General features: G+C 37.8%; 1 protein-coding gene across 23 annotated transcripts in view; it reads right to left on the reverse strand.

Moving 5' to 3' along the window:
* LOC136827939 (TOX high mobility group box family member 2-like) overlaps positions 1 to 15,901 on the reverse strand; it is a 1,122,506-nt gene that overhangs the window by 8,850 nt on the left and 1,097,755 nt on the right. For all 23 annotated transcript variants that reach the window (XM_067085478.1, XM_067085475.1, XM_067085467.1 and 20 more), the window contains one exon: positions 13,770 to 13,882. In XM_067085478.1, coding sequence (XP_066941579.1) covers positions 13,770 to 13,882 — 113 coding nt within the window. The remainder of the gene's footprint in view (positions 1 to 13,769; positions 13,883 to 15,901) is intronic.

Consider the following 15,901-nt stretch of genomic DNA (forward strand, 5'->3'; position numbering starts at 1 on the left):
AAATTACCCATCCATCTCTTCTTCTTGTGTAATAATAATAATAATAATAATAATAATAATAATAATAATAATAATAAATAATGAAGACAATTGTTCATTGAAGACATCCGGGTACGAAAGTCTACGGAGATAAAGACTCACGTTTCACTAGCCCAACTTTAAAGAAAGTGTCGTCTACGGGAGTTCAGTAATTCGAGTGAGCTTCTTGAGATGTAATTTATTACAGGTAGTTTCAATAAAATTCATGAGCATAAAATCATACTGGTAACTTTACAAAATACATTATAATCATAGTTAAGTTTTTGTTAAATTGCTTCTCTTTTCTCTTTATTCCGAATGCAAATAATATACGCTCTACTACTATTAGTTACACATACATACATATATTATATATATATATATATATATATATATATATATATATATATATATATATATATATATATATATACATATACATACATATTCAGTTTTACAAAAAATGAAGACGGGCAGAGTCGAATCCATCAAAACAACTTGAAAGAGCAGAGTTGGTGTGTGGAGAGGCCAAATTAGCGACAAATCAATGTGGACATGTCCCTTGCCAGTTTAAATGGAACCTGACCATCACTGGACCTCATCGTCATTGCCTTGGACAACTATGTCCTCGCCAATCACCACACGGCCACCATTACCTCTCCACTACACACGTCCGCCACCTTAAAAAAAGGAAAACGAAAAAAAAAAATCCCTACCATAATGCTGAGGCTAATCCTTTTGTGGGGTAGATTAATAGTATCTACGAAAAAGGACAACGTGGGAGAAAAATAGCAAGATTTCAACTCTTAAAAAATGGTCGAGAGGGTTCTCAATTAAGTGACTAAAAAGAGGCGCTTCGTGGTGGAAAAACGGAGGATTTAAGACCCCCACTCCCTGTCGTGCAAAAAGGCTCTCACTTGCATAAAAAAGGTTATTAAAATAAACGACTCATCTAGACCCAAAGCCTCATTATGGGGCCATTAAAATGAAAATTAAATATTTAAAAAGTCCAATTAGTGGACGGAAGTGATAACCCGCCATAAAACATTAAAAATAAGAAAGCTGCAATGAGGACTTCGTACAGATAGCAAGCTTCTAGAGCGAAGCTGGAGCCCATCTTATGATCTGTCAGAGACTCGGCTCTACCCAAACACCCCCACCCCCAATCCCTCACTCCCCCAGACCCCACCCCAGTCCCCGACATCTTGCCAGCTAATCTCAGTTGCTGGACGTCACATGCTAATCATAACATAGGCAGTAAAATGAAAAATAGTTCCTGTAGCGATGTCGCCGGGTTCTTTTACTGCCCCTTTATGCTCTTATATCATGCCTTGCGCCGTTTCCCCACTATCGCCAACACTAAGCGGTGGGGGGACCCTGCAGCAACCCCCTTCCCCGTCCCTAGGAAAAAATATCATGACTAACTCCCATCCCCATCCCCATCCCACAACTTTCCATACCCGCTTGCCACGAATATATACTTATTATCATCTCCCATCCTCATTCTCTTATTCCATTTGAATTGTATGAAACTGGCTCTATATCTTCAAACTGTCAACATTTTTTAAACTGCCTTACGAGCAGGGGACGCGATTTTACACGTACACACCGCAGCAGCAGTATCAGAGAAGGAAGATTATGCAAAGTATAAGAAGCAGGAAAGAATGTGGGTAACGGCTTATTACACAGATTTGGTTAACTTGGGTATCAGGATACATGGCATCATCATCCCTTAACAAGTGATGCGCATTTGGATGGCAAAACCACATTACTGGATCACAAAAATGAGAATAATTTAGTATATGATTATGAGACTGGCATAAAATACAGATATGAGAAGTGGAATATGTGATTTGGCAAAAGGATATATACTAATGATACAAGCATGAAATTATGCAAAGAAGAACGGAAAACAGTAATGACACTGTAAAATATAAATTTCACAAACTGCAAATTACACAAAGATACGGTAAAGATCAGTATTAATCTAAAACAATATCAAATTTGTAGTTTTGCGTATATATGTCTATCAGGAACGTGCATTCGCAGTTGTAAGTGAATTAATGAACGATGTTGACGCGCCAATTACAAATCCTTTATAAAGAGTAAAATCCTAAAAACACGGTCATCAATACCAGAAGGGGAAAAAGACCATCGGACAGTCTCCTTGGCAAAAAAAATCACTTGTCATATACGGCATAAATCTCGTAATTTCTGGAAAGACTGTCCCCTATTCAGTTGTTCAATCTCACCAAATCAAGACAAAAGAGAGAATTCTGAAATCATTTTACCGCTGTGAAAGTTTTCAAGAATGGGTCAGCTGTGCGGTCTGTTGTTTACAAGTCTTGTATCACGGGCTGTTTGCTACCTTCGCTCGGGATAATCTTTTAGTACTACATTAGCTGTAATACCAAATATAAGGGATCCATTTATCATCGATTTGTTTGCTTCTTTAAATCGTCAGTTAAGTTGAAGCCACAAAATCAAAGGTCAGACATGCTAATATGTATAAATCAATAAAGGAATACGAGCCTTAAGTCACTCAACAATGTGGAAATGAAGATAAAATTCATCAGAAGTGAAGGCCTCGTGCATACTAAACGAAGCATAATTTTTCAATTAAACACCTATTAATCAGACTACATCATTACCAAGGCAACAGAATAACAATATTTTCTAATCACTTTCCACAGATTCCATGAGTACTGTATGGGGACACGGTTTTCTGGAACACTACTTCAGTAACTTTTGTTTCGACTAGACTGCTAAACAACGTTGAACACGTGTAAAATGTAAGATTATTTGTCTTTCATATTCGCCCTTACCATGCTAAAATTCTAGACAGGCGGCAATATATTTTTGCAATAATTCTTGCAATTGTTCATGTTTAATGTTCATCACACATGATTAACTTGATCTTAGAAGCGCGCCCGATTCTGTTCTGATTTGGACACTTTCAAGCACAGTGTTAGTGCATACAAGTTTCCTTTTGTTATAAAGACTTCAATTTAACAATACTACTGGCAGTAACTCTCATGCAAACCTTCATGAAACACATACCAAAGGATAGCTGCAGTGAGTAACAACGAAGAAAGAATGGGAAAAAGAAAAGCAAGAGTTCTATGAAAGTCACATTAGGTACATTATTATCCTTCCCTATTATAATAAAGCAATATAATATTTCACCCGTAAGTCCCTACTCCGTTACCCTCCCCCCACTCACCCACAAAATCCCAGCATATAGACCCGACCATCTCCTTCCTCCCTTAAACATCCATCCTGCTCTTCCCACTTTCTTTCGTTCCGGCCACATCTTTTTTTCGTTCACATCTTTCGCCGCCGAAGATGAAAAATCTACACCATGGTGTGTTATTGTGGATAACCGAATGGCTAAAAAAGGCCAAAACCTGTACTTTTTTCGAACATAAAAATGAAATACAAAGGAAAGACATCAAAAATTGCGTCGTCACTCGCTACACCGGGCACATATCACAAATTCGGTAGCGCACACACACACACACACAGAGAGAGAGAGAGAGAGAGAGAGAGAGAGAGAGAGAGAGAGAGAGAGAGAGAGAGAGAGAGATTCTTCAGACGAATCAAGAAAAGAGGCGGGATGAAATTGGCTTCATTACGAGGAGATATATACTAATGAGTCACACAGAAAAGGTGATTCTTTCTGTAAATAATAATGACATTTACCTTCATTTTCTCCCTTCTCACGTGACTGCATCATCATAAGCTCGTTTCTCATCTTCTATCAAACTTCAAATCAACAATAATGGCAGACAGATATTTTCTATGGTTACATTTCCTACATACCTCGGGAAAAGTGTAATTACGGACGATACATCACAGCTGCCCAAATTATATATTAATTACATATAAAATTCTTATGAGTTATTAAATTAATTATCTTAATTACTTTGGAGCAGCATAATCTCTATAAATTCAACTAATTGACATAATTTACTTGAAATTATACTGGAATTAAACATTCTAAGTTCATTAGCATCTGAATACTTGAACTATACAGCATTAATTAAAATTCAACGTTCACTAAAAGCAGTAAACGTCAAGATTCAACGGTCTGGTTTCTTTACTAATTTTTATGCGTCTTTGTTATTTTTTTTCTTCATAAGTTTTATATGACCTTTGTAAATGAATTTTTACTATTTCATGTGCAGATATGTTCCATATGTGGGTAATCACCTACATATCGCTAGTGGGTTTAGTGTCTTTAACGACATGCTTTGATTATTGTTGCATATAAGAGAAAAAAAATCGACCTTATTTCCATTTAGAGCTCCTTCACAATATTACAGCGTTCGAGTTAGCTTCTACGCAACTACTTCCCTAAATCTGCAATGGAGAGAGTGAGCCCAAAGGGAAATCTGAGATGGAAAAGTCTAAGTGAAAATCTGCGATAGGAAGGGCCCAGGCAAAATCGGCGATGGAGAAAGTAAAATCGAGAAAAATATCTACGATGGAGAGAGTCAAGTCTAAGAGAAAACCTACCACAAAAAGAGTAGTCCAAAAGAAAATCTGCTTTGCAGGAAGCATATTCAAGGGAAAACTATTTAAAAGAGGGGATACTGATGTGAGCGAACAAAATTACCCAAGCAAATACCAGCTAAGATAAAGCTGAGAGGCAGACAGACAAATTACGTAGATTCAACTGTGCACGCACTCAAAACTAACGCAATATATATATATATATATATATATATATATATATATATATATATATATATATATATATATATATATATATATATATATACACACACACACACATATACTGTATATATATATATATATATATATATATATATATATATATATATATATATATATATATATATATATAAACATCGAACCAATTGGATCTCGACAAACCTCAGCCTACGCCTAATTTTAACAAACCTAATTTCAAGAGTTTTAGTAATCAAAATGAATTGGAAATATATACACACTTGTGTAAAAAGAAATACATACGATACACAACGCAACAACACACAAAAGGAGTGTACTGGGCAGACTGTAATCACACATCACCATGAAATGGTATATGGCATATCTGCATTCAGAACATTATAATGACTATATATTTAAGCAGCTGAGATAAATTATCGTCTCTAACTACACCTTTCCGAGTTTTTCACCAAAGAAGCTTTGATAAAAATGGGCTCACATACAGTTAACTTGCCGCAACAAAACCAAATTGAACATTTGCAATTTAAGTGGAAGAACCGTTATAATTCTACAACAAGGAACAAACTCCGAGTCCTGCAATATCCTAAAAATAAGGACAAGAGAAATGGCCGCAAAGCAAATGAGAATTTTCAAATGTCCATTCCCGACGTCCGGGTAATTTTTAGGCTGGTCTTATTGACAACATTTCCGATTTCGCCCAAGACAAAACTTTTTTTTATTCCCCAGTGTGTTTGATATCGCAAACAGTCTCTCATTCGAAATATTAATTCCTCATCCTTTTTTATTCATCATTCCCTCTTTCTCCGCGAAGTACCGTCTGTTGTTTCGCGTGGAGCCTGCATCGGTTGGAATGAATTTTCATAATAATTTCATTTAAGTATCAGAGCAGCAATCCACTCCATATTGTTCCCCCTTTTATTGAAATTCCATTACAATAGCGACGTTTTGCCATGACAAGCTTCCCCAAAAACCACTCCGGGAATATTTTCCATGCGTTAAATATATAAGTTTGACCGAAAAAACAGCGGAAGGGGGAGGGGCAAGGGCGAGGGGGGGGAGTGGAAAGGGAAGCTTAAAAATGCTAGGAACAACCCGGGGCTTTTTTGTTATTGCTATTCCATAGGATAAACAATCTAAAAAGTGGGAGTTTACAAAACGCAAATGCCCCCACTCGGAAACATTTCGATTCAGCACTCTTAATATATTGGAATGGATCCCGAACGGGACGCAACGCCAATGGTTGAAATACCGACGCAATATCATATATTTTTTTTCTTTTGCTTCATTCATAATAGGAAAAAATTCTTTTGTCAGGTTTCAACACCACATTCGCAAAAACGCATGCAAATACTCAAAATTTCAAACATAAAAAGAGGGGGCTTCAAACAAACGGAAAAGATATTAGTATTTGAGGTCGTTCACATGATGGCTTATATATACGCTATATATATCTCTGGGACTGAAACCCTTCGCTGCCTGCGCCCAAACGCTTTTGCGGCTGACTGGGCTCAATGTTGGTCATTTCCCACGAAACGCGCGGAAACTTGTTAAGATAAGAAATACTTTCTCAGGTACACTGGTAAACGGTAGCAATGATGAACATGGCTCATATTCAAAACAGTATGGCTTGAACTAAAACTCTTGAAAACGACCCCAGCAAGAGTTCTCGTCGTATAAAGCTTCCAGCACTTTACTAATGCTCTGCCAAAAAGTGCTGAGGAACTGAAAACTGACGTTGAACATTCTACAAGTAATTGGCATACTGCCAAGAACGGAGAGGAAAATTGGAAGCCAATGGAAAATCTAATTACATTAAGAATTCAAATGCTGGAAACATTTTTGTGTCGAACACGAAAATGAAATTTTGCTACAATTTACTCTTTAAGATTTCCCTAAAAAAAATAAAAGTACACTACGGTGGAGCTCATGTATTTGAAGGAAGCTGAGTCTACAGATTTACGCCGACTTAATTATGTAACCAAGACATCTGTTAATATTTTAAAACGAAGAATAGCAAAAAAAAGTGCTTTTAAAAAGACAAGGGGGTTCGGGATAATGGGACGGAATGGGGTTGGGAGAAGGACGTGACAAAGTGACAAGAAGAAGAAGAACACAAGCGAAAACAGCAGAAAGGAGAAGTCGATATAAATATCTCATGCAAATGCAAGACAGAATAATAAAAGTTGTAGCCGCCAGCCCCAGAGGCATTTATCTGGCAGAAGTTATCAAAACAGAAAAAGAGAGAGAAAAACACATATCCGGCATCTCTTAAAAGTGAAATGGAAGTACTCAAGACCGTCATTGATCGAGCATAAATTGGCTTCTTAAAATGGAAAAGTTGTCAGATATTGCTAGTGACTACGACTCGCAGAATAGTGGTGGCAGTGGTAGCGCGCGGCGGGAGAAAAGGGGTGCCCGGGTGTCACGGGAACTATGGCAGTTCGGGGGTGAGGGTGTCACAGGAGGAAGAGGACGTTCGGATAACAGGAAATGAGGGAAGAGTTAGGAGGAGAAAAATAAATTCAAGAGGCTATGAAAATGAAAGAACGATCTCAGTCATCGAAACAGCGCGCAGAAGTCTGTGATGGATACAGGATGACGCTGCGTTCAATTGACAAAATTACTGTAAGGAGAATGTGGGCTTCCACTGAAGACGAAAATAATGTGTAGAAAAAGGTAAACACAAATCGCCCAAAGCCTATAAAAATACTGAGCGTCAAGATCAAATGGGAAAAAGAAACAAGGAAATAAGATGAGCAATAGAAAATGGGGATGAGGTGGGGGAGGGAGATCCAAGGGGTTAGATGGAACGCCATTGGCTGCTGGGGAGAGAGTGAGTAAGTGTGTGTGTGTGTGAGGAGGAGAGGGGAGGATGAGGGGAGTTGGAAGATCCATAATCCCATGTTCAGTCAATCGAGACGAGGGTATTAAACAAAATAGATCACATTTCTTCCAAAATCACAATGCCATCCTACTTCTGGGACAAAGAAGATAAAAAACGAAATAGTGAATTTCTTCTAATGAAAAATGTAAGGATCTTTCTCTTCACTACCTTTGGTGTTGTCTATTACACAGTTTCTTCTTAAGTGAAGTGCACTGATATAAATGACAGCTAAAATTCAATTGACAGTGTATATATATATATATATATATATATATATATATATATATATATATATATAGATATATGTATATACTATGTATATATGTATATACGTGTGTGTATACATATAGAGTATTCAGAAAATCCTACCAGGAATAACACTTGAAAATAAATATATTTAGGTCATGCTCCTTAATGGTGTAATGAAATCTTTTAATTGAAGAAAAGTTCAAATGAAACCATAATCACGAAAAATAATTCCTCACAGGGGGCAAACAGTTTCACTGCTGAAACAGATTGTAATAATCAGCCTTATCAAGAACCTGAAAGCCAATATCAAGAATTAATACAAGTCGACCCAGAGCACCACAAACGACTAACAACAAGGTACTTATCCCCTAAGCCAAATCCAGTCTACCTCGGTTGGTAATCGAACCGAGCTCTACTCGGTGTTGAGGCGACCGTATAAGCGCCGACCATACTTGTTTTAATGTCTCAAACGCGAGCATAAAACTAAGATTCCGCCACATGTCCCTTAGCTATCAAATTTGAATTTTCACACATCTCCCTCAGTCTTACGTCTCTCTCAGATCCTAAAGATTTGACGATAAGCAGGTTATCTGAACCCGATCACGGAAACAGAAATGCGGTAACCTTAATACCTTCTGGTTAAATCTAACTCATGTGCTTCCAAATTTGGGAAGAAACCTCAATGAAAAATATGACAGCGCCGATGACCACTTCTTGATTTGACAAAGCACGCACAAACTACGTAATTATACGCGTTTATGTATGGAAAATTACTTAAAAAGCATTATTTACCTTTCCGATTTAAACAAGGGTATATATATATTTTTTAAATAAATGCAACCAACGGTCTCTTTAATAGAGGCAGTGGCACTTCTTAAACAAACAACCCTTTTCGCTCGTCCCCTTCCATGAAATTTCACGAACCTCACTAAAACTGACGAAAAATTTTTCTTTACAAAAGGGAAGCCAAACCGCTAAAAATGGTGGAATAAACTTGTAATATAGAAGGAAAATACAAATTAAAATGAAGAGATATCATAAAAAAAAACAGAAAGGTAATATATGGGTGAGGGAGTATAAACAGAATTTTTCAAATAAAATAGTAGGTCTTTAACATTATATTAATTAGGTGTAAGGAACCCATCACACATTTACTAGGATGCATAAAAACCTTACTTTCATATAATAATAGGAGAATTCATAAATGATACATAATATGTATATGAATAAATGAATAATCACACATACTGTACACATGTCAGCATACGGAGACAAACAGGAAAATGGGGGGATGTAGTAAAGAAAGAGACGGTAACTGTCGTCTATTTATTCCGGAGAGAGAGAGAGAGAGAGAGAGAGAGAGAGAGAGAGAGAGAGAGAGAGAGAGAGAGAGAGAGAGAGAGAGTTGCTAATATGATTCTTTGAGAGGGATAGGAAAGTCATTCCCCCTTATTTATGGCACACGGGTAAAAATGAAAATCTTTCCGAGCCACAAGGGCGCACCTGCCGGCGTTTCCATCCATGTAAATTCAAGTCTTGTGCATTTGTGGCATAGAGGTTGTCGACCCGCAGAGGAGGGCAGCGCGTTGTGCTGTTAGACTTTGTTATATTTCGATTCTTGTATGAAATCATGAGACGGTCCCGTAGCTATTAATGTCTTCTGGAATACTCACAGGAGAGCACTACAAAAGCTTTTCCATATTTCGTCTTTACCCATCTTATATAGAGTCTCAGAGTTTAGGCATCTAGGATGCTACAGGGCGGTTTAAGGCGGAAGGTGATATGTACGAAGGGGGAGTCTGCGTTTAGGGAGTTATAAAATATGGAGGGCGAGCCATGGACGGGTTCACTTCAACTCCACTGAGGTGTCGACAAAGATGGGGAAAATGTGGAGAAATGAGGGTCTGTACGGTGGTGCAATTACAAACATGCTGCACAGGCAAGCGCCTTTACTCTGAAAGGCAGAAAAGCAGTCAAATCAACCGAATCCGAGTCGATTCTCAAAAATAACCCAAGATCAAAACAACATCAATTTTAAAAGAATGGAATTTCCCTTCGCCGGTTTCAAACGGGTATTTCTGCAATAACCGTTCGCAAGTGTATCAGTGTTATTAGCAGCATCGACATTCTGTGAAACGCCTAAAGTGCGTTAAAAATCGCGGCTGTAGTAGTAGTGGTATTTCCAGGGGCATTTATGATCGCGAAAATAAAAACAAGGACACTACAAACATATTACATTCAACAAAATCTAGTACTCAAATTTCTGAAAACAGCATGAAAAATCATTGTGAAAACGGTCACGTAAATGAAAAAATTATTATAATCACGGGAATTATTCCGGAGCTTTGAATTATTGTCTTCAAGTTATAACAGGTTACATAAACATCAAAAGACTTACTCTGCTTCGCTTACATGAAGAAAATAAATGACTGCCCACTGTCGTCTAATCGCCATTGAGTATGTACGAAGATTACGGAAGTTTCTACCACAATTTCTCTTATAGAGTGAAAACGTATATAATGTACTTGATCTTTTTAAATAGGACTCAGTAATTACCTACTGAAGGCTTACTTCGAAAAAATATGTATATGGAAATTAGACGCTGATCAAGAAAACCCGGCTACCTTTCCAGTATACGTCAAAGTGCTGTTTAAAAGTTGGCGGAAAAAAGTCTACACTAAAGATGCACAAGCCTTGTTTTTCACTGGTGAAATATCAAGAGAAATGATTTCATAAATGGCCTTACAGACGAAATTAACAAAAACTGCTAGGCTTGTAAGTCATCCAGCACAAAACCTAAAAATTTATGATACAGCCAACTGCACATCCTTCTTAAGCAATTGCCTATGACAAGAAAAACATGGAAAAAAATCTTCCGGCAAAGACTACGAATAAGCCAATGCCATGTTCTTGAAAACATAAATAAGCAGACGAACGGAAAAAAGAAATAGAGATAACTGAGCAAACGTCTGCCATATATGAGTGACAATGCAATTCGACAACCCCTTCCCTGCGATTACACTCTCATCAGTGAATATATAAACTGGAAGATGAGACGTCTTGTAAAACAAGATGAAAGGGGGAGGGATCTTAGAGGGGTGTCACCCGTCCTCCTATTCGCCTCCTTTCTCTAAAGGGCGTATCAACATTTTATATTGCAGGAAAGCTGCCCCAACAAACGTGATTATAACAGATCAAAGGCATACTTAATATCGCAGGAAGGTTGACGCCAGACCTTATACCCAAAGCTTGTGTTTCATAGCATATATATATATATATATTCTCACTACATCACATTACTTGTTTCTTTTATATTTTGCTTTTTTCGTTCAAGTGTTTTCCTTCAGAACAAATCCAACTGCTGGAGAATTCTTACTTTCACCGGACTCTTTCCTTCCGCCTTCCCAATTTCATATACAAGTTGTATAATGAGAGACAAAGTGAGTTCAACCATTCGAATTAATATCGTATTTGGAGTACAGTGAGGAAATTCGAAACTTCCCTTCCATATTGAATATAATCTTGACAGACACAAACCAACGCGATTATTAAATGTGTTAACTTTTTTATACAAATAAACACAAATTAGCAAATAAATGAATAAACAAATGATAGGAAGATATAAGAATCCATTAGCACGTTCATTTCACGCCTCTACAGAAGAGACTCGCGGCCCTTCAACCTACAACCGCCCACTCTCTCCCACCCCTTCCCCTTACAGCCACCGACTCTCCTTCACCCCTCCCCTAAAAACCACCCTCTCTCCCACCCCCTACCCCTACAGCCATCCATTGTCTCCCCTTAACTACCAAATTTCAACAGCTTGTTAATAATGGTAATAGTGTAGAGATGAGACCTTAATGTGCTAGGAACGGTTCTCGCTTACTTACAAAGACAGAGAGTATAATATGTTGTTGTTGATACCCGTTAACCATTGCATACAACGGCGTCCCAAGAGACAGTCTTTGGCAAGCCATCGGGAGGTAGAGGCCCTCCGGAAGAGCCGGGCGAATTCGGCTCTTAAGGGTAGGTGGCCAAGCGATTATGGAAGATAGTTCGCCATCAAGATGGCTTCGGCCCTTACTCCTCATCTATCTTTAAATGATATGTATATTGCTGCTTTCATGTGGAGTTGATCCATTTAACTGACGTAATAAACTTTGGACTTGGTCCTATTTTGCCCAATAATTGGTTGCTTAATTGAAATTGGGCAGTTAGAGCATTACTTGCATATGCATGAGATTTACAACTGCCAGATTGCTTTGTGTCATTGTCAAGACTCCATTTGGGTAATCACTGCAAATTGATAATATAAACATTGCATAAAATCGGGTCCGAAACTCGCCCACAAAGGATCCGGTTAAAGCTGGCTCAGCACTCAAGACTTTCCCCATACAGCTACAGTGAAATTAATTTTCTTTCCTCCGTCAATTACACAGTACTCAACTCGAAAGGCCTATATAGACGTCACAGTTCATAAACATACATACGTACATAAACACACGCAAGTCTGCGCGTGAATTATTGTGAATACGGAAAATTCAAGTCATCGCTACAAGAAATATAAAAAAGCAGTTACACAAAACAAACTTATTATTTATAAATGCGACGTAAATATTCTCCGAAATAAAATTATATAAGTCTGGTTCCAATAAATTAAATCTGGAAGTTACCTCACGAAGAAGGATTTCGTAACACAATGTGTGCAAGCAGTTATAAAACCTCGGCTGATCATGAATGACTGAATCTGGAAACACTCAAAATAGATTAATTCCCATTTTTACTGTCCAATCCTGATGAGTCAGGTGCGTGACCGAACACCTAACAACTTTCTGTGTCGCTTCATACAATCTTTGTGTTTAACTGCAATTTGCATTTGTAAACATCAATATAACTGTTCTAAATGTGCGTGCATCGAACCGCTGTTTAGTTCTCTAGAGTCACCCTCTGCTGCATTAACACTGAATATCCATTTTTTTATGTAAAGAACAGCGCGCACGGTAAGGTCATATCTCAAGTAAAATAATGACTAAATTCACAACAGCCGTAAAGATATACGACAAAATTACCATTAATGCCACGAGCTAAAAATGTGAGAGGTTCCCACATGCATATATGTTACGTACACTGTAAGTAACATATTTCTATTTGTACACAGTACACACTCAAGCCACTACAATCACAATTTAAATCCGAGGATGTTTTCAGCAGTGACACATACCAAAATTCTACCGTGTTCTGGTATCAATCTGTAATTTACAGGCAACTGATCCAAAACAGGAAAACTAAATGATCCAAAACAGGAAAACTAAATAAGTATTTCTTAGTGAATATCCCTTAAACAAAATACTTGAAGAACTATTCATATCAATCCGTTTTTAAGTTGTACAAAAACTAAACAACATAGTCGCATTATTCTTCCAACTAACATCTTCCAATGCTTAGTCTGAAGCCACTATATGAAGGTTGAAAGTCTGTCTACTCAAGCTTTTTAGGTCAGAATTCTTAATAACTACACTTTGTGAACGTTGGCAATGTTCATACTGGCATTCGTGTGCCATTCCCTTGCCTTTTGCACTGTAAGTGAAGCCTCATATTAAAACACACTTACAAAACGCAATCTTAAGAAGTGCCGATGGAACGACGCGCTCCTAGCGTTGGACTAAGTCCCCATAGTGCACTGCTCTTTATTAAAAAGATTAAGCCTTCTTTCCCCTTCCCCCACCAACAAAAAAAAAAATTTTCCTCGCGTTAATAAGAAACTGTACCTCTCTTTTCACTTCGGCATTTCTCAAACCAATAAATCATAAAAACGAAGAAACCTGCTCGAATAAAATATAAACATAAGGTTCTCATGAGTCCTCATAACAAGACCTCACTAAAGACAACTAACTTCACTTACTTTTGGGGTTCATTGGGATCCCTTTTCTTCTTGCTCTTCTTGGATACTTTGGGTTTCTTGCCCCTTGCGGGTCCTTCTACGCTGTCCGACGATGGCCTCTTGCCCCGGCCCATCTGAGGAAGAAAAAACGAGAGTTAATGGACATTGCGTCACGGGAAGATTTGACGCAGCTTTGGCTACTAAAGTGTCAATTGTCTACATGTGTTTCAATCCCTTCCCTTTACTCATCTCAGATTTCGTCTGAGGAAATTCTTAGATTAAATTCCGAAGTATTCGCTTTAGATTTTCGTAATACGTAAATGTAATAAAACGCATCGATACTCATAGAACTCCAAAATTCCCTCAAACGCTTCAAGTAATGATATAACTATCTCCGATACCGTTGTTCTTAACGCCATAACATTGGTGAGTTGGTTGGTTTGGATTAATCAGGCCTTATGGCAGCACAGACCTTAGCACAATGGGGGCCAGTAAGGCGTAGTAATGAGTTGACAGTGATTAAGAGGTACGGTGGGCACCTGTGGACTAGGTCCTACCAGCCAAGACCCACAAAAAAAGCTGACAATCTTCGATGATAGAAGACTGCTCACACTCCGTGAAACAACATATGCAATGATTGATATACAAATACAGTATTAAATAAATACTGAATTTCATTTCAAATTAACCAGTACAGTTCACGAGAAGATGGAAGTCTTAGACAAAGTTGCTGTCATTTTTCAGAATTAAGTTTCCCTAAATAGAAACATTACACATTGCGTGCAATCCCGTTTGAAGTTACAAATTGGAGAAGCGAAATCTCGACTGCGAGTCACGCAAACAAGACGTGAGCATGACGTAATAATGACACAGACATATTAATAATAATAATAATAATAATAATAATAATAATAATAATAATAATAATAATAATAATAATAATAAGTAATCAGCTACACACAGTCTACATGGGACTGATAAAACAATACCACATCAAAACTCACAAAACCTTTTGCAACTTACCTACGAATTTTACGTTCATCTTCCTCATGCCAGGTAAACTAATACACTATTTTCCACTAAATATTTGTCTGTAAAAGACACCACAAGCCTAATCCTTCATTTCATTTTGAGAAACAAGAAAAAAGAAAAACTGGAAGTGAAACAAGAAAATCGTTAAACTGGACAACTTCATCAATACTTCTTCCGTCACGGGATCTATAATGAATTATATATCTATTTTTTTTCTTTAATTTTTTACTCTGTGAAAATTCATCAGGCCTAAAATTGCTATGGCGATACGTCCCATAATCTTCCTCAGTAATATGTAACTAGGATGATTTCGTATAAGAATACTAGCTTTTCATATAGTTCTAAACACACACAACACACACACGCACATATATGAATAAGTATACATATATTTACATATATACATACATATAAATATTTTATATATATTAATGGAATACATTAATTTTATCAGCTGACTGGACGTACTTCAGCAATTAAGAAACAAAATTTAATATAAAATTCAAAATCCAAAACGAGAGAGAGAGAGAGAGAGAGAGAGAGAGAGAGAGAGAGAGAGAGAGAGAGAGAGAGAGAGAGAGAGATTTCGAACCAAGCAGAAAATGAGGAAAAAAGGAGAGGAAGATAGCAAAACGACACCCCTTACCCCCGGTAGCCTTTCATCATTTCTGTTAACCACAGATCAAAAACTGTGGCATGAAGGGCTGTGGGGAGGGGGAGAAGAGGGAGATTTCAGCGATGAATCACTGTGACAGACAGACAGACAGATAAAGAGAAAGAGAGCGAGAGCAAAATGAAAGGAAAAAAAAGTGTGGTGAGTAAAATGAATGAGTAACAACCGGACATGAGAGATGATTCCTGGGCTGGCCTGAGAGCAGGCGCCAGGGAAGAGGCCAGTTCCCCATTCGAAGCAAACTAGATGAGGTCGCATGCATGCCTAACACGGCAGCTCTCGCTTCGCAAGGCAGCCAACACCTTTCTCATTATGGATGGCGCTCTCAATAGGGGATGAGATGGTTAACCATGCATGAGAGATGATGGTGGATGAGGTAGAAAAAAAAGAGAATGGGGTGATTTGAAATCGGGAGGGAGGAGGAGGAGGAGGAGGAGGAGAAGGAACT

The sequence above is a fragment of the Macrobrachium rosenbergii genome, chromosome 42 (genome assembly GCF_040412425.1).
Source record: "Macrobrachium rosenbergii isolate ZJJX-2024 chromosome 42, ASM4041242v1, whole genome shotgun sequence".
Lineage (NCBI taxonomy): Eukaryota > Metazoa > Arthropoda > Malacostraca > Decapoda > Palaemonidae > Macrobrachium > Macrobrachium rosenbergii.